Here is an 18,884-nt window from a genome sequence, read left to right as displayed (position 1 = left end):
CTCCTATTGGTGTTGCAATTTATTCTAGGGGCAATTACTCCCTTCCCCAAGGTCTTTTCCACAATCAACAAAAGTCATAATCCTAGGGGCATGAATCTTCCTTGGGATTCTCGGACTCACAAAACACCCACTTTACTCTCCTGCCAGGTTCTCATATATGTTCATTCACTCTCAAGATCTGGGGGTATATGCTTTCCTCCAAGTTCCGTTTATCATTGGTGTAGTTGTATCTCCCCCAAACACAGGGGTTATGCAACACAGTAGGACATTTGGCTCCTGTTAGGGACCAAGAATGCTTTCTCCAGCTCCCTCCTGGGGGGCCCTGTCCTTCCACTGTGGGCTCCCCAGCTTTAGGATGACTCCCTTGGCTTCTCTCCATCCCGTGCACACACACTCATGCCACCCAGGTGTCTGTCTCTCACACTCGCACACACTCACACCCACCCCAGCCTTGACGTCCCACGCAGTGTGTGCGTCTCTCTTATCCCAGCTCCATAGTTTGATTCCAAGAGGACTACCTGGATTTTTAAACTCCTCCCAGCCCCCTCCCTAGGTGCGGAACTAGAAAGCTTAATTCCCAATCCCATCTTTGGAGACATCGGAGAGCAGGAATCTGCAAGCGTTGCCTCAGTCAGTTTGAGTGCAGATATGGAGCTGAAAGGAGTGATTGCAAGGGAAATGGTGTTGAAGAAGGGAAAGAGAAAGGAGGTATGAAAGCCTGAGGGTAGGCTTGCTGTTGTAGGAGAGAACTAAAGCAATAGAAAGTTAAGGGAGGCAAGCAAACTTATAAAGGGGGGATTGGTGTTTAAAGAGGTACAGAAAGAGACGAGAGAAGTACATCAGAGGCCAGGTTAGCTTGACTTTGTAGGAGTAATGGAGGAGGAAGGAAGGAGACCTCAGATGAGGTTGGAGAAGGGAAATGGGGGAAGAGGTTGAAAAAGGTGACAGCAAGGTCCCAAGCCGACAGCAAGCATTGGCAAACCTAGGAGGGTCAAAAGGAAGGAGGGGTGCTAAAATGAAGGTGGCAAATACAGAGGAGCTTGAGCAAGTTAGCAGCAAAAGGAGAAGAGCTCGGAAAGGAGAGAGCCTGGAATACCCAGGCCAAACGATTGGTAAGGCCAAAGTTTACAGACCCTGAGACAGAGGTTAGAGGGAAGCCTTTGCAGGGAATCACACTAGAATACACTATACACCCCATGCAGCCTTAAAATCATGAGGACATAGAATCAGCAGGGGGCTAGAACGAAGACTGCCTTCAAAATAGACAGGCAAGATGGGAACTAATAGGCCTCATAGCCCAGCCAGGTGAGCACAACCTCTCAGGGACAGTATGCAGTGGCGCCTAGAGGGGAAGAGCATTAGCGCATGGCCCGAAAAACAAACCGAGTTGTCTTTTCCTTTAGTATTCTGGTCAGGGGAGTCCAACATGGCCACAAACAATGAACCAGTAAAATATTGGGGTTTATGGCCACAGTCCGATCAGAGGCCGAGCTCTGGACTTCATGAACACTCCCGTACGCATGTTCTGCTATAAGGAAGCTTTGCACTCTTAAGGAGTTTTATCTACGTTCAGTTGTCCTTACTACAACCCCTCTTGAGTTTAGTACTAAACAAGGAGTATTTTGAGCCCAAAACAAGACCGATTGTATATTGTTCGCTTGTTGCATTACAGGACTCACTCAACCCCCCGTTAGGCGAGATTAAGTGTAGTAGCCCTGTGGGAGACTACACCAGCCTTGTCCTCTTGGCAATAGGGAACCTAAACTTGGTATAGGCCTGTACTACACAAGTTGGTAGAGTGAATGAGTGGCCAGGCCTATCTCAAACGGGCTCAATGTGAGCTGTAGAGATGCAGAGATTCACAGTGACCAGTATTCAAATAACACTTCTACTCGAGGATTCTTATTAAAATAGTTATTTATTCATTTAACAATCAGTTTTTTAAATAAGCTCTCTTTAGAAAGGGCAAGATGCAGCAATAAAATACACTTCAAAAATACCCTCCTTCAGTTTCAGTTAAGTAAATAGATACCCTTTTTGAATGGCACAAAGACACTTCCTACACCCTGAGGGGACTTCAATTGCTAGGACACTGTGGACATTGATACATCACTTTGATACTTCAATGCAATACTTGAGGTAGGGAAAAAGGAAAAGGTTAGGGAAGGAAACAGAGGTTAACAAGTTCTCTGAACAGGTAAGTACTTTTACAATCCCCCAATGAAATATAGGTTAACCTTTCCCAGCAATACAAGTAACTTATGTATGACTTTTTGAGGGACAGATAAACACAGTCAAAGGGTCAGAAGAGTCTGCAGGGCACCAGGACAGGCAGTGTCAATTGAGCAAACTCTATGGGAGCTGAGGCACTTCTGGAAGATAGCACAAAAGTCTTGCACAATGTTATAAAGAGAGTTTGTAGGAAAAGAATCACTGTTGGGCCACACGCTATAAGACCTGTGAAAAAGCAAAGATGCAAGCAACTCTGCAAAAGGCAGCTAATACAAGTCTCCGGTAAGAACAATCAAGCAACCAACAACAATATGTGAGTTCCCCTAGTTACACAGAACCTTAAGGCTGAAGAAAAGGGTCCAGCTGGCTTCTATTCCTGTTGCAGTCCTGGAGATCCTGTGTTCCTGGGCCTCAGTTGTGGGGACAAGAGGGAGGTCGTCTGGAGCACTCATGCAATGCAGTTCGGAGGTTGGTTGCAGCTACGGGCTCTTTTCAGTTCAGATAGCACCACAGCGGTTATTGGACACCTTGTGGGCTCCCCTTGCTTCTGGGGTCCAGCACTCTGTTGAGGTGGCACGGGTCGTCCTGCTTTGAGGGAGTCCTTCGGATCTTCCTGGAGCTCGGGTCCGGCTTCAAGACGATGCATTTGTTTCTGGTGTTTCTGACCCCTGGCACTCGGTTCCAGCAGCACCAAGATGTACAGCCAGCAGGAGAGGGGTTCCAGGCAAGTTGGTCTTGGGGTGGATTGGTCCCACCAACCCAAGGGGAGAAGTCATCCATTCCAGGCTTCGTCGATTTGAAATTTGGAGCAGCAAGGCTTCACCGGCCAAACCAACGGTCCAGGAGGGTGCAGCAAGCTTCTCTTCCAGTTTCTTCTTCTGTTCCTTCGTCCAGTGGTCGACTCTGCCTTCTGTCCAAAAGACCTTGACTTTTATTCAGGTTTCTCAGATTCATTCGCAGCCTAGCTGTCACTCACACAGCCAATCACCTTTGAGTGCATTCCTGTAACCAAGGAGAATAAGCACATGGAGTTTCGGGAACCTCCCTCGCTTCCTGCCCTGCCAGACGGTCCCATGTCATTTCATCGCCTGCCTTTTCATCCCCAGGCTTTTAAACGTGCACATTTCATCGAATCTGATCATTTTTTTTTTAGGGGGGTGGGGGTACCCGCCCAAACTTATTTTTTGCCATTGCCCACCCGCCCAAACCCTTATCTGCCCTTTCCCACCCCCCCCCCCTAAAAAAATCGATGAGCACATTCGATGGAATGTGCCCTTTAAAAAGCCTGGGGATGAAAAGGCAGACGATGAAAGGACATCGTACCTTGCCAGACACGCTGGAGCCAGAGGCAGGCTTCACCAGTGAACCCCGCCAAAGACGAAACGAACAAAGGGACCAAACCTGGTATGGCGCGCAGAGTAAAACCCAAGAAGGACCTCACAAGCAAGAAATGGTGAAAAAAGAAGACCGGGGCCATTTTGACAAAATGGGCACCCATGGGTGGAATACTGCAGCTGAGGATTCAGCCTGCGGTAAAAAACACACCGTGTAGGAACATTAAACCACGGCCACCAGCCATTAACAGTAGTGAGGGTAACATAAAAATGTTACATGAGAAAGTAGACAAAGTGGCTACTAAGTAACCCCCCAGCACTCCACATTGTGCGCTCCAAGGCCTATGGGCGTGTTGGCGCTTAATAAAAAATAAAATTAGATGGTGTGTGCTGGGTCTACAAAGAGAAAAGGGTAAGTAAAGTCAATTTCACTCTACTACTCTTGGAAACAGTAGTTTATCCAAGAGAATGTATTTAAACCTTAAGAGAAATCCAAAGGACTTCTCTGTGACACTGCACTGAAGTTGCTGTGTGTCACAATACAAAAGGGGATGCGATGCCTATAGAGTTTGTGAGGAAAAGATCTCTCTCTTCAGGATAAAAATTAATAGTCCTAAAGTCCAGCAAAAGAGTTGGGGGTCTCTAAGGTTGAAGGAAATTAACACAGATATGAGAATTCTCCCCAACACCCCCCCCCCCCACCTACAGCTCTATGCGAGACACAGCAGAGAAGTCCACCCACATGTTGAGTCTCTTCTCAATTGTGAGGGGGTCCTGCTCCATTTTGGCCGAGACTATGCAAGAGCTTCAGTGAGTCCCATCTCACCAATACCAAACAAAAGCAGAGGATAAGAAACCTTGCACTTTGGAGCTCTTCTGTTGGAATGATAGCTGTAAGACTCGTTATGTCCTTCATCCCGTAGAGCTTTCAACATATAGGCGAGTTTGGGAAATATGGAAGACAACTGCAAAAGCCTAAATGCATTACTGCAATCCAACTCAAAGTAAGGGCTAAATAAAAATAAATAATTATTACGTGTACATGTACCAAGGTATACTATACAGCAAGTACACCATTACAATGCCAGTACCTTGCAATGACAGATCACAAAATAAAGGTTTGGAACTACAGTGGCTACAGACTTAGATGGGTTTGCTTGATCATCACTCAATCATTTTTCAACTTCATGGTTCCATTCTAGACTAAGAAGCAGCACTAACCTTTTTGTCAAGTCCCTTCCGCTGATGATCGAGGACAAGGCTTTTGAGATCCATGACAAAATCGTCCCTTATCAAACTTAGAGCTTTATCAGGCTGGCTTTTATTAGAGGAAATCACGCACTTCATTTTCTGATAGTGTTCCTGCACATTCATTATTTCCTGTAAAAAGATGAGACTGATGGATAAACAATTCTGCATTAAAAACCTGACAATTGCAAATAGACACCAGATAATGGATGGTTGTGTTTGCAAATCGTGATTTCACAGAGCTTTCAAGTGTAACTGATGAACTTTTACATAACGGATCAGAAAACATCAATAAACATCTAACATAAGAAGTGGTCTGCTGATGGAATGGCCAGAAAGTGAATTAAACCAAACAGGGGTGCTTCCATATTGCTCTGAATATCGGTTTGATCTAGCTTTAATTGAAAATGTTCCCTATATATGCTTTAACAGGTTAATCTTCGGATGAGCAGCTTCACTTTAGTCTAGGATTTGACCCTTATCCTCTACCAGCTCTCTGGGGGTGCCTGTGAATATGAGGGACCAAACACTAAAAGAATAAGCCATTGTTGCTATCAAGTGTTTATAGTCTGTCAGCAAAGCAAGTAAGCGGGTCAACTCCACTGCCAGCCAAGGGATATGCAGATTTCCCACCACCCGTGCCCTTTCAGACCTGGGCAGATTCCACAGCTCCCCAGACCACTGGCCGTGTGAAAAGGAGGAAGGGGAGGTGTCAATGTGGAGGGGTCAGAACTTGGAATTCCTACCCTATTATTCCATATGGTATTAGACCAGCAAGTGGAAGGTGGACGGAGTGGAGGTTGGGCAGCAGTCGTCTGGAGGTTGCAACAGTCACAAAGTCGCTATACAACTCCAGTCAGAGAGCTCTACACACCATTGACACATCTGCAACACTATAAGAAGGTGCTCTGGTCCGAGTGATCGCTCCCGTTACGGAGAATTCTCGAAAATGTGCCAATTCCCTCTACATTAGAGACCCCCAACTCTTTTTGCTGGACTTTTAATTTCTAACCTGGAGAGAACGAGACCTTTTACCCATTCTCTCATGCGTTTTTCTGTGATTTGGACTCTGTATTTTATGACTTTGGAGTCTGACAAACTCCATAGGCATCATCTTTGCATTGTGACGCACAGCACCTTCAGTGCAGTGGTACATGGAAGTCGCTTAGATTTCCCAAAGGTTTAAACACCTTCTCTTGGATGAACTACTGTTTGCAAGAGCAGTTAAGTGAAATTGACTACTTTTTTTAAAATTAATATTTATTTATAGAGCGCTCAAAGCCCAAAGGCAACTAGGCGCTGAAACATACTTAAGAAAATAAATGGTTACAGGTTTACAAAACTTTGATGCATCGTTACATTATTACACATTTACAATTTTAGAAATTTGTACAGGCATTGCATTATTAAATCGTAGATGTTGCATATTTGGGCGCAATTAGGCTGATCCAAAGCCTAGGTGACTAATGAAGGGGGTCTGTCCTGAAGAGTAGGGTTTTTAGATTTTTTCTAAATGACAAAGAAGGAAGTGTCCTTTCTAAGGTGTGTGGGGAGGGCATTCCACAGTTTGGGTGCTATCGTTGGGAAGCTTGAGCCTCCTGCTTTCTGTCTTCTGTACTTTGGGGTGATGAGCAGATTGGTATAAGAGGAGCAGATCGGTCTGTTAGATTGGGCTTTGTGGATAAGTTTGCTGAGGTATATAGGTGCCTTATTTGCAACACATGTGTAAGTTAGCGTAAGGATTTTAAATTTGATTCTGTCGTGGACAGGGAGCCAATGGATGTTCCTCCTGATGGTAGTAATGTGTTTGTGGCTAGGAATAGATAAGGCAGCTCTGATCGTGTTGTTTTGCACAATCTGTAATTTTCTTTATATTTCTTGTGCTAGCTCCTGCAAGTATTGAGTTACAGTAGTCCATCCTAGATAGTATCAAGGCTCTGGCCAGGGTGATAGAGTTTTCAGCAGAGATGAAAGGTCTACTAGCACTTATCAATTTGGCAGTGTAGGCCGCAAAGGAGACAACAGCATTGACCTGTCTATTTAAGGTGAGAAGTCTATATAGACACCCAATGTTTTTATTTCATTGGTGACTAATAGTATTTCCATCGATGTTGAATGATTTGTACGCCTGGGGGAGGTTGCTTAGTTTAGTTTTATTTCCAATGAGGATTAACCCAGTCTTTTTTTCTCGTCGTTAAGTGCCATCCAAGCCTGGATAGCCAAGTAGATTTTGTTTAAGTTTTTTGAATCTGTGTCATAACATCCAGTAATAGGTATGAGTATTTGTATATCATCCGCATAATTTGTGTATGCGATACACATATTGTCGAGTTTGTCAAATAGAAGCTTGGTAAATGATCTGGGTGACACGCAGGAGCCTTGCGGTACACCACAGGTCACAGGGACAGGAGGGGTTGCTGAGTTGTCAGAAAAGACCATCATGGTCAGAATAGTTAGAAATTATTTCATCCATTTGATGGATTCTGGTGAGAATTGGAAGGCGGTCTCAGGGTGTTGGCAGAGAATGTCGTGATTGACCAGATCGAAGGCTGCGGAGAGATCTAATAGGAGGAGAATGCACAGTTCCCCTGTGTCTTTGTATTGATCTATTGGTGTTTTCAAGTCTAATAGGGCGGTCTCTGTGCCATGGCCTGGTCTGAAGTCTGATTGTCTTAGGCCCAGGAGGTTGTGGTCTTCCAAGTGTTTTTGGATCTGCAGATAGGATGCACAATCTAGTAGTTTTAGTAAAAACGGTACAGTAGTGATGGGACGGAAGTTGGTGGGGATGTTGCGGTCTAATGCAGGTTTTTTGACTAAGGTTAGAACCCAAGCTGTTTTAGATCTTTCGGTACTGTATTAGAAGCAAATGAGCTGATAAGGCTAGTGACAAAGGGTGCAAATTCCGCTGCACATTCTTTTAACAGGGTTGCCGGGCAAATGCCGCCTTTGCATCTAGATGGTTTTAGGCTTCTGATAATATGAATGGTGTCTGAGATGGAAAGTGGCGAGAATGTAAATGTATTGATCTCCACTGAGAGAGGTGATGTTGAGGCTAAGTTTAGATATTTTTAGTTCTATTTTTCAGTGTAATATTGAGATTTTGTCTGCTAAGGCATTTTGAATATTGGAACACCATTGTTCGTCTTTAACGGTATGATCAGGGGTAGGTGCTGGAGATTCTAGTTCACAGAGAATGGTAAATAGTTCTCCAGTATTGGATTGGGCATTAGATTTTCTCGGATTATAGACTTCGCTTTTCGCTGTAATTATTGCTTTTTTGTAATTAATTGCTAATGTCTGGAAGAGGCTTTTGTTTGTTTTAGTTGGCGATTTAAGCCAATTATTTTCAGCAGATCTTTTTGAAGCGCGCAATGTTCTGAGTTCCGGGGTGAACCAAGGGTTGATTCTTTTTTAAAAGGGAGCAATTTTTGCAATAACTTCTGACATGATTTAATTATATTGGCAAATCAAGGTTGATGGGTCATTGTCCAGATGCGTCGAGTCGAGAAAGGGAGTGAGGAGAGGTAACATATTGTCTCTATTCATATTCTTAAAGCTTCTGGAGGGAGTCATAAGTGCTAGTGGGAGATGTTTCGGGTTTTTTGCGATAATGGTGGTGGTGAATATTATGTTGTTGTGATCCGACCAGGGTGTGGGGGTATTAGATTGTATGTTAGTGGTATAGTTGGTGTCCGCTAACCAGTCTAAAGTACGTCCTTTTTCGTGGGTGGGTGCACAGATCCTTTGAGTAAACCCTTGGGCTTCCATAGACTTGGCCAGGAGGTCTGCATGGATGTCTAATGGGTCGTTCAAGCCTAAATTGAAGTCGCCCATGATAATCACTTTGGAACATGGTTTCATGTTGTATGCCAAGAGTGCCATAATGTCTTCGAAGGTGGAGATAGCACTGTGGGGCCCGTAGACAATGTGAAGTGTGAGTGTGCAGGTACATGTAAGGGACATGAGTGATAACTTCACCTGCTGTGAAAGGGAGATGGGTGGAGATCCTTATATTCAGAGCATCCTTCGCTAGTAAGGCTACTCCACCTCCTCGTGTTGTAGCTCTATCCTTTCTAAGGATGGTGTACCACTCTGGGATGGCTAGGGAAAGATGTGTAGCCATGTTTCCGTGACTGCTAAGAAGTCTAGTCGTTAGTTATGACGACATCTGCAATATCCAAGGCGTGAACAGTGATGGATCTGGCGTGGATGAGTGCACCTTTTAGTAAGGTTACATTCATGTTGGCAGATGGCTTACTAGAGGCATCTTTGCTGTGTTTAGTGTCATTTAGCGTATGTGGGAGCGGTATGATAGGGTTGAGGGAGGCAAGGGTTAGTGATGTCTTTGCCCATGGGTGGGAACGTGAGGAAGAGTCTGTGTCTTCTCATCGGTGCCATAATGGGACGTGAGCGCAATAGGGGAGTAGTGGTTTGTGCGCCCGTTAGCAGGGTTTTCCGTGAGGAGCGGGTTGTGGCATCATAAGTGTGTCTATGCGCTGTCCTTGCGGAGAGGCGGTAAAATCTTGTAGTTCCGTCTGGTGGCAGTGCAGTTAATGGAAGGTCATTTATGTGGGAATGTGGTCTTGCCATGCCCTTGATAGGGAAGCAATTGATAGTGGAAGGTGAAATGGGAGGGAAGGGCGCAAATTTGTTGAGGAAAGAAATAGGGCAAGGGATAGGGTAGTGATGGGTACATCGTAGGCAGGCTAGGCCCTTTCCTAATTGGATGTAGGCACCTGAAGTGCAAGGCGAGTCCATGGCAGGACTACGGTGTGGGAATTTCTCCAGATGGTGGTTGGCTAGCAATAGCAGTATTGGGAGTATGGGCAGCAGTGTGGTGGCTGACATTGCACTCGATTTAGGGTCACTGTGTTCCAGGGCAGTTACTATATAGTACGGTCAACTAGAAACAATGTGTCAGAGGGTGCCTAGGTACAAAATGACAGCATGGATAGTCAATGTTGGGACCCTTCTAGGTACAAAACAAGACGTAGGGAGCGAAATACGAATGACAGCACACGCGTGTGAAATGGATCTAATTTTACCAGAATCTCACAGTAGCAAACATTTGATTCTATGCTGCACCCTAGTTGGCAGAACAGGGCTGGCGAGTTATACAGGTCGTACCAGATACCGAGGATAGGTGCCAGAATAATGAGGTCAGTTACGGGTGAAGTCGTAATGGACTGAAGATCACAGTAAGCTAGGTGACACAGTGGGGCGGGCATCATAGTGGGCGGGCATCATAGTGGGCGGATATCACAGCAGGCTAAAATCACAGTAGGCCAATATCATGGTGGGCTAATATCGTGGTAGGCTAACAGAGGGCTACAAAGTACAAAAACACAATGGGTAGGTATCACAGTAGGCTAAAATTATTACTGTAGGCTGGGTGTCCCAGTAGGCTAAATATCAGTGCACACATACGGTGAGACATGGGATGGCAGTAAGCAGCATGCGGTCAGGAACAATAAGTTTAGAATGTTGATATCAAGTAAAAGTGTTGCAATAAGCAGAATATCACAGTGAGCAAGATTATTAAGTCATAGGGATACAAAGTGTCATTGGCCGCAAGGGGGCTGAAGCAGCGAGATTTGCAAGCTCTAGTAATGGTAATTGCCACTGTGTGTCCGGTCTTTGAGTTATGGAGGTTAGACAGCTGCTGGGTACTGAAGCCCTAGGGGACAGGTAACCAGATGCAGGAGGCAAGTGTAGAGGAGGAGCCAAGTATCCCTACTTCAAACGTTCCGCACCTTTTACCTGTATGCTGGAAACCAGAGTATGTGACACACAGAACAGTTGAACCAACAAAGAGCAGAGTATGGACTTTGTGCGGTACCAGTGAAAATACTGACAGCAATAGTCCATCCCCGCCGATCCACGGAGCCCGGGACCCTACAACTGCGGAGATACGGCAGCTTCTAACACCAGCGGGGGAGCTTGCTGGCTCTCCCCGCACTACGGCTCCAGGGGGTGCGGCCTGCCCGGCTGCTGTGTGCCGCGGTGCGGCGGCCTGTGAGGAAGAGGGGCGACTCGGCCCTTGCTGCGCGCCTTCCTGCTGGCGGATGGCCGGGAGCAGCGGGAGACGCCCGATCAAAGCTTGAGATGCCTTCACAGGGCTGCGGCGGAGGCGGTCTGAACAACTGAAACTTGATCCTGTTCCGTGCGGGCGGCCCAGTGGACAGGCGCGGTGCTGGGCCGGGGCTGGGGGATAGCGGCATTGCGGTGGTGCCCCCACTGGCCTCCCGCCCCTCGCCGCCCCCCCGGCTGGCAGAGGAGCCCCGCGTATTGGAAGACACAGTAGGGAGCTGGGGGGATTGCTGAGCATAACGGAGCCCAACCGGGCAAGCCCTTACAGTGGTGGTTCCCATACCTGCTGCCTCTTATGCCGGGCTGAGAGGCTATTGTCACATCGTGAAATAATATTGGCAGCCATTACTCGCCCCCGCGCGCACCGCTGGAAGCAGCCCCACCTCTAATTTGTCAGCCCTACCACTGGGTTACGGAAGGCCCCCCCACCATCTAACATCCTCAGGCACCAGCAGCAAATGGCCCCGAGAACTGGAACTTGAGCACTCCCTTCAAATAAATCAAGCCCGTGACCAGATACCCTACAGGAGACTGCCACGGATCGAACCCTACCTATTGGCCCTCCCCTATATTGGATCAGCCGCCTACTCTGCACACAGATAAGTGAGACTTTTCAACCCCAACACTTGGCCGAACCCCTCAACAGATGGGCTGGGGACGCAATCTCCGCTGTGACATACTCACAGCCCCCCTGGAGGGGCCGAGGGCAAATCTTACCTTAAAGGACCCAATGCAGCCCTGTTAGCAGTCTGACCAGGGTGTTTTTGGATATTCTTCTACATGCGGAGTTGCAATAGAACTTTGAGATCTCTAGCCTCCCACACCTGCCCACATTCCCAGAACCCCCTTCCACTGACACCATGACCAAAGGAGCGGGTACGGAGAAAAAACAGAGCTGCTTGAACGTGTTCACAAAGACCCCAGCTAAATCGACAGCTGAGACACTGGATGAGGCCGCTGCAACATCGGCCACATAGGCCCCTGATGACTCGCAGAAGATGCTAGAGTATATCCGCGAAGGGTTCACCACTCTACATACCAAACTTGATGATATGAATGGCACCATCTCATCCATAAAGGCACACATCGAGAAGACTGATGGCCAGGTAGCGGTGATTGAAACAAAGGTAGGTGCCACCGAAGATGAAATGGGTTCTCTACAGGCCACAGTCTCCTCACTCTCTACTCGGGTGCTGGCGGTAGAAAAAAAAGAACGATGACCTAGAATCTCGCTCGAGATGCAATAACTTACGCATAGTCGGAGTGCCTGAGGACAATATCAACAAGCCCATTGAAGACTTTGTGGAGCACATGTTGCTGACAGTTCTAGACTCGCCAAAACTCTTCCCACAGTTCGGAGTGGAAAGAGCCCATCGTTCCTTAATTGCAAAGCCTAAACCCGGCGCACCTCCACGTCCCATCATAGCCAGAATCTTAAATTTCCGGGACCGCAATACTCTCCTGAGAGCGGCTAGAGTCAAGGGGGAACTGCAACTGGGGGCGACGAGGATCCATCTCTACCCTGATTTCTCTGTAGCGGTGCAACAGGAACGCAAAACCTTTGTGGCAGTTAAAAAAAAAAAAAAAAAGCCTCTGAGACATAGGGGTTAAATACTCCATGTTATTTCCCACCAAACTAAGAATTGAACACTCTAATCAGACATTCTTCTTTACGATCCGGGAGGAAGCCTCAAAATTAATTGATGAACATTTCCCTGGCTGATACTCCACCGTCGCGATGGCACCAATGTGGCCCGGTCATTGTACACTGAATCCTTGCTTGGAAACAGGCCCATCGAGGGCCTCATATACAGTTGAGGCTATGTTCCACAGCAATGCATTAACAGTTTGATCTTGTTCTTCTACTGAACTGTTGATCCTCCACTCACGCAGTCTATACTAATTACACAGGTTAATTGTGCGGTATTGAAAATCTCCTCGCACTTTCCCCAGTCCGGGGCGTCGCCGCCAGGCCAGCTAACAGGCCCGAGGCGTTGATGCCGATGAGTTGGCTATTGTTATGTTTGTGTTGGGTTATCATTCCTCTGTTTGGGGGAGGGATGTGGGTGGGGGGAGTTATGTTAAAAAAGTCTTGACAACCACAAGAGATGCCACACATGCCGCAGAATTCGGTCACAAGCATACGGATAGGGCGACATTTCGCCCCAGCTGGGTTGGCTCTGGCCACTGCTACTCCGTAGACCAGGGCTCAACCAACACCCCCACACAAATGGCGGATAGTAGCTTAACGTTCATGAGCTGGAATGTAAGGGGTCTGGGTAACCACAAAAAGATGCCGCAGATACAACTTTATGCTGAGGGCCACGGCGTTAAAATCCTATGCTTACAAGTGACCCATGCCCACTCTGAGCAATGCAAAAAAAGTTTGCTAAACAGTGGAGCCCCCAGAGGTACTACACCAATTATTCCACCCAAATTCGAGGTGTCCTTACTCTGATACACAGAAGCCTGTTCATGCTGCCACTCACAGATAGACCCATAAGGGGGGTATGTACTAACCCTCGGCAGACTGCAAAATCAAGGAGGTAGCCATCTTAAATATCTACAGCCCGAACATTGATGACCCAGATTTTTACCTGCACCTGGCCTCTGTGTTGGATAGTTACCCCCTGGTTCCGATCATATGGGGTGGCAATTTTAATACAATACTAGAACTCAACCTAGACAGATCAGGCTCCAGACCTCGCCAGCTGTCCAGGGGAGCCCATACTATTCTGACAACGCTCCCCCGTTTGGCGGTTGTGGACGCTTGGCGGTTCATGTACCCCGACTCCCGCACATACTCGTATTATTCCTCAGTGCACAACTCACATTCTAGAATAGATAGGTGGCTCATATCAGACATATTGGTCAGGTGCCTATACCATCTGGCGATCCTCCCTAGAACGCTATCCGACCACTCGCCAGTGATTATCTCCTTGAACTGGGGTCAAGACTACAATAGAGCAAGACAGTGGAAAATGAGGCCTCATGCCCTACTTGATCAGGTCTTCACCTCTGAACTCGAATCCTCCATCGAGGAATTCTTTGAGGTTAATACTAATTCCGTGTCATAACATGCCACTCTCTGGGAATCCTTTAAGGCATACATTAGGGGTATTGCCATTTCCAAAGGTAGTGGTAGCCTAAAAGGAATCCGCTTGGATATCGCTAGTAGCGAGTCGATCCTAGCTACCCTTGAGACCCAATATGCCCTGGATAAATCCCCTGAAACATTAGCACAACTAGGATCAAAACTAGACACATTTAGACGAACGAGAAATTAAATTCCCGGACAGCCCCCATTCGGTAAGGAAATATGGCGAGGGAGAACGGCTAGGCCGATTACTAGCCAGGTTGATACGCCGAGAATTTGGTGCCCCCAACATACCGGTGATGGAGAGACCCAATGGAACACTGGCTACTTCACCACAAGACATTAACTCAGAATTTCTATCATTCTATACTTCCCTATATTCAAGAGTTGATGGCGCCCAGATATCAGAAATCGACCTCTATCTAGAAAACCTTCCTCTCTCGGTCCTCTCCACTGACACCAGCATTTCCCTGGAGAGACCATTGACTGCTGAAGAACTCGCTGAGGCCATTGACTTGTTGGCATCAGGCAAAGCCCCGGGGCCATAACGGTCCTTCTCAAACTTGGCAAACCCCCCCACCCAATGCAGCTCTTACTGCCCCCTTTCGCTACTCAATTGCAACGTCAAAATATATGCCAAACTATTAGCCATCCGACTAGCCTCATTCATGCCCCACATCATTCACCCTGATCAAGCGGGATTTGTCCCAGGCAGACCCACCTCCCTGAACCTGAGAAGACTCTTCAATGTGATTAGCAGGATTGCTCCTGAGGTGCAGCCAGTGGCAGCCACCTTAGATATGCAGAAGGCATTTGACTCAGTGTCGTGGGAGTATCTGTGGCGAATCCTAGAGAAATGCAAATTTGGCCCCAACTTTCGAACCTGAGTTAAGCTGCTCTACACCAGCCCATCGGCTAGAGTCTGCACTGAGGATAGGTGCTCCACCCCCTTCCCCCCGCTAATATTCGCTATAGCCATGGAACCCTTTGCGGACATGATGCGCCAGTCACATTCCGGGCCAGTGCGATATGGTCTCACTGTACGCCGACGATGCCCTCCTCTTTATCCGCTCCCCTGAAACCAATCTGGCCCCGATCCTGGAGGATGTGGTCCGTTTTGGATACATATCCGGGCTGAGGGTAAGCTGCTCTAAATCTGTCCTATTTCCGCTTACAGACTGCACGCAGCCCCCCTCTGACCCAAGGAGATTCACATGGTCCCAATCCACTTTACATAACCTGGGGGTGGTGGTGTCCCGTCAAACGGTGGAGCTGCGTGAGGACAACTACCGGAATTACCTCACAAACCTGGCCACTAAAACCGCCAGCTGGGCTAGACTCCCCATTTCCCTAGCGGGTCGGATAGGAATACTTAAAATGGTTGTACTGCCCCAACTCCTTTACCGATTCACTAATATCCCTCTGTGGCCAGCTGATGACTTTTTCCTGACGCTACGCCACATAACCAACACCTTCCTATGGGCATTCTGGCGCAGTCCGACTTAAATTAACAACATTGACCACTCCTATGGAATTCGGCGGGTTTAGTGCCCCCGACTTCACCAGGTATTGGTTGGTAGCCCAGTCCCAATTTGCCTCCCACTTGGTTTAAGACCGCCTAATCCCCCCCTCCCCTCATGTCCGGTTAGAGAAACTAACGGTCAGCGATTGAGTAATTGGCTCCCTTATTCTCAAACCCGTCTCGGCCGACACGGACTCAGCGGACCCGGTTGCTAGTACATCGTTGGCTCTCACTAAGATCTGGAAACTGGTGGACACGCCTCACCCCTTCCACAGGGACCTCCCGCTCTGGAACTTATTCGCTGATGTCCCGCTCATCCCACAATCCAATTGTATCTCGATGGGCTGACGCAGGCTTCTTGGCACCCCAGGATGTCTTTGAACAGGGCAACTTTCTCGAATGGGCAGACCTCCCACTCCCCCTCAAGCGGAATCCTTCAGCATGGCTGCAATACTCTCTCTAGAAAAATCTCAAAGCTAGATACCCCAACTTCCCTACAATGTCACCTGACAAGCCCATAATTGCAGAGCTGTGCTCGTTCGATTCCTTTAGGGGGATAATATCAAGGCTTTACACTCTACTGCAGACTAGAGCTGCCCCCGCCTTCACTAAATTGAGACACAGGTGGGAAGAGGATCTCGGAGTTGAGATTTCTGATGAACTCTGGTCCCGAATGTGTGCTCGCACCCACAACGTATCCTATAACTCTCGGTTTAAATTGATACAATTTAAGGTGTTGCACAGGTATCATCACACTCCAGGCAGACTACATCATATGTTCAGTGAACTCACCTCCAGCTCCCCTAGATGCGGTGCTGACCAAGCTCCCTACATCCATATGATCTGGTTTTGCCCGCGTCTGACGCAATTTTGGAACGAAATATGTTCCACATTGTCTGCCATACTAGACCATACTATAGACCCATCCCCAGTGCAATGCCTTTTCCACGACATCCCCCAGTTTCAAGGAAGCTAGCTGGACGCTGCATCTTGATGAACTGGCTTCGGCCTAGAGCACCCAAGTATGCACAGTGGCTCAGAGCAGTTACATGGGGCGCACGATACAGAGGAGGCCTGGGGTGAGTTGCAGCATCCGCACTCGAGACCGAGGGACATTTGGCGGACGTTTTGTAGTTATATGTCCGCCAGGACCTCAATCTTGGACACTGAATCTTCTACCCTCACCCTACGCCCCCCCAGTACCATCCCATGAATTGTGACTCTTGTATCCTGTATCCGTGACTTCACCCAGACCCAACCCTCAATGTACACGAAATGCCAACACTGTATTGTAAAGTATGCTTTGTGTAAAGGTATGTCTTGTTGCTACGCTGTGAGCATCTCTGGTTGCCCGTGTGTTGTCAAGTCAAATAAATAAAGGTTTTAAAAAAATTGTTTACATCTAAGAACTTTGCATCTAATGCATTTTTTTTGGGTGGGGGGGGCCCTCCACTACCCCTGTTTTTTTTTACCCTTTATAATATACCTAAACAATAATTAACCCTTTACTCCCCCAAAAAATGCATTAGATGCAAAGTTTTTAGATGGAAAAAATTTGATGGCGTGGCATTAGATGCAATGGCATTAGATGGAAAGACCAGATACCCATTTTTCATGTGCTGCCCAAGTAGACTAGATGTCGACCTAACCTATCAGGGGTACTGTAAAGCATTGGCAGCAGCTCTATACTGAACAATTGGGAACAGGCCCACATCCCGTTATAAGGATTCAAAGCCAGCCCAGTAAAAACCTTAGCGCTCCCTCAGGAGCACTGAGAAAGTGGAGGAAGTGCTCATGGTCCAACTGTGGTATTTTCCCTGCCAAAGTAGCCAGTCAAGCATTCCCAATGAGTCATGCAGGCTGGGGCTTTTTTCTTACCCAGCAATGCATGGCCCGTTTGGCCATGCAGGCTGGAGTACTGCAGCTTGACAAATGCGTACAGGCGTTTGTGTGTTTGGAAGGACTGGGGCAGAGGGTTCCTGGACTCCACATACATACCAAGAGAGAGATGTGACTGCGGTCCCAGTTTCCTGCAGGGCAAGGTACCAGGAGCAGCAACGAGTCTGAAGCCGAGGTGCGGGTAGACAACATTTTTTTAAAGTGTGTTTGAGGGTGTGCATGCAAGGGCTGTGCGTATGTGTGTGCTTGTCTGCACACCATCATAGGGGTCATGGAATGTGAGTGAATGATTGCATCGAGGCCAGGGAGTACTTGTATGTGTTAGGCAAGATTTTTATTTTTATGCTAAATCTCCATTACCTGCGAGACCCCATACTCTTTATTGGTGTAATTTTTTAGACTCTCCATAGTGTATTTTTGAAACTATCCTTTTTAATAACTTTTTCGGCATCTACATTTTATTGTTGCAGCGCTTTCTGTGCAGTGTTGCTGGGTTGCCCTTTGGGCTTCCTTTTTTTATTTTCGCTCGATTTCCTTGTGTGAACTACTGTACCCAAGAGTAGAGCGAGCTTTTCATTCCCTTTACATTTTAGTTTGTAAGACCAGCACAGCCCACCATATTTGAAGTACTGGGAAGATGCATTGTATACCCTTTCCAACTGCTCCAGTAAAATGTAGATTACTGCGACAGGCTTATTATGGCTGGTGGCAGTTTATCTACTTTTATGTAATGTTTACCCGCAGGCTGTCAAATCAACCAAAGTAATGCACAGGAGGGTCACCATTCTGACAAAATGGAGGCTCCTATCTTTCTTCCCGTGCTAGTCCTTTCTTAGTCCTCCTTCTGTCCTCCTATGTGAGGGGAGGTCCTGTTTGGATTTTTGTCTTCGGCGGGATGCCTTGGTGTTTCTCAGCGAGGCTCCAGAGTGTCATGTGAAGACAGGAAATGGATTGGGGGGGTGGAAGGGAGGGGGGGTAAGAGGAGTCAAACTCTGCAGCCCTTTGTCTTCTGGCATGCCTACCTGGAACCAGGTCACTCCTCCAGGTTTGAATGTTGCTCGCCTGTTGATTGGCTGGGTTCCAGTATAAAGTTCAGATTCTGGAAGCTGAAGAGGTAGTCGACCACTGGAACTGAATCCGAAGAGGAAGCTGAAGAAACACCAGGTGGAACTGTTTCCAGCAACCGGAGAGCCTGACCCAGAGGCTGGTGGGACACATTAGTCTTATGAAGACCTGCAAAACGTACTGAGACCTTGCTGGGCTGCAAACCGCCAATACCAGGGGACCTCGAGCCTGTGTACTGCCTGCATTCCGGCGTGTTCATTCCTTACTTCTAGGTTCCTTAGGTGACTGACTTGTCTATGCATTGCATCTGATTTTCTGTCCGTGTTCAGTCCTCTGTGTGCCCCCCTGTTTCCATATCCCCTCTCCCCCTGCATGCCTGCTTCAAAGCGCCATCAAC

The 18,884-nt window shown here is 47.5% G+C and overlaps 1 protein-coding gene across 1 annotated transcript in view; it reads right to left on the bottom strand.

Moving 5' to 3' along the window:
- Positions 1–18,884, bottom strand: part of SNAPC1 (small nuclear RNA activating complex polypeptide 1) — a 438,004-nt gene that overhangs the window by 213,055 nt on the left and 206,065 nt on the right. Inside the window, exon 5 of the mRNA XM_069638930.1 lies at positions 4,788–4,946. Coding sequence (XP_069495031.1) covers positions 4,788–4,946 — 159 coding nt within the window. The remainder of the gene's footprint in view (positions 1–4,787; positions 4,947–18,884) is intronic.

Source organism: Ambystoma mexicanum, chromosome 14, assembly GCF_040938575.1.
Source record: "Ambystoma mexicanum isolate Mex_15411 chromosome 14, UKY_AmexF1_1, whole genome shotgun sequence".
Taxonomy (NCBI): domain Eukaryota; kingdom Metazoa; phylum Chordata; class Amphibia; order Caudata; family Ambystomatidae; genus Ambystoma; species Ambystoma mexicanum.
This window is presented reverse-complemented; position numbering and strand designations above follow the sequence as displayed.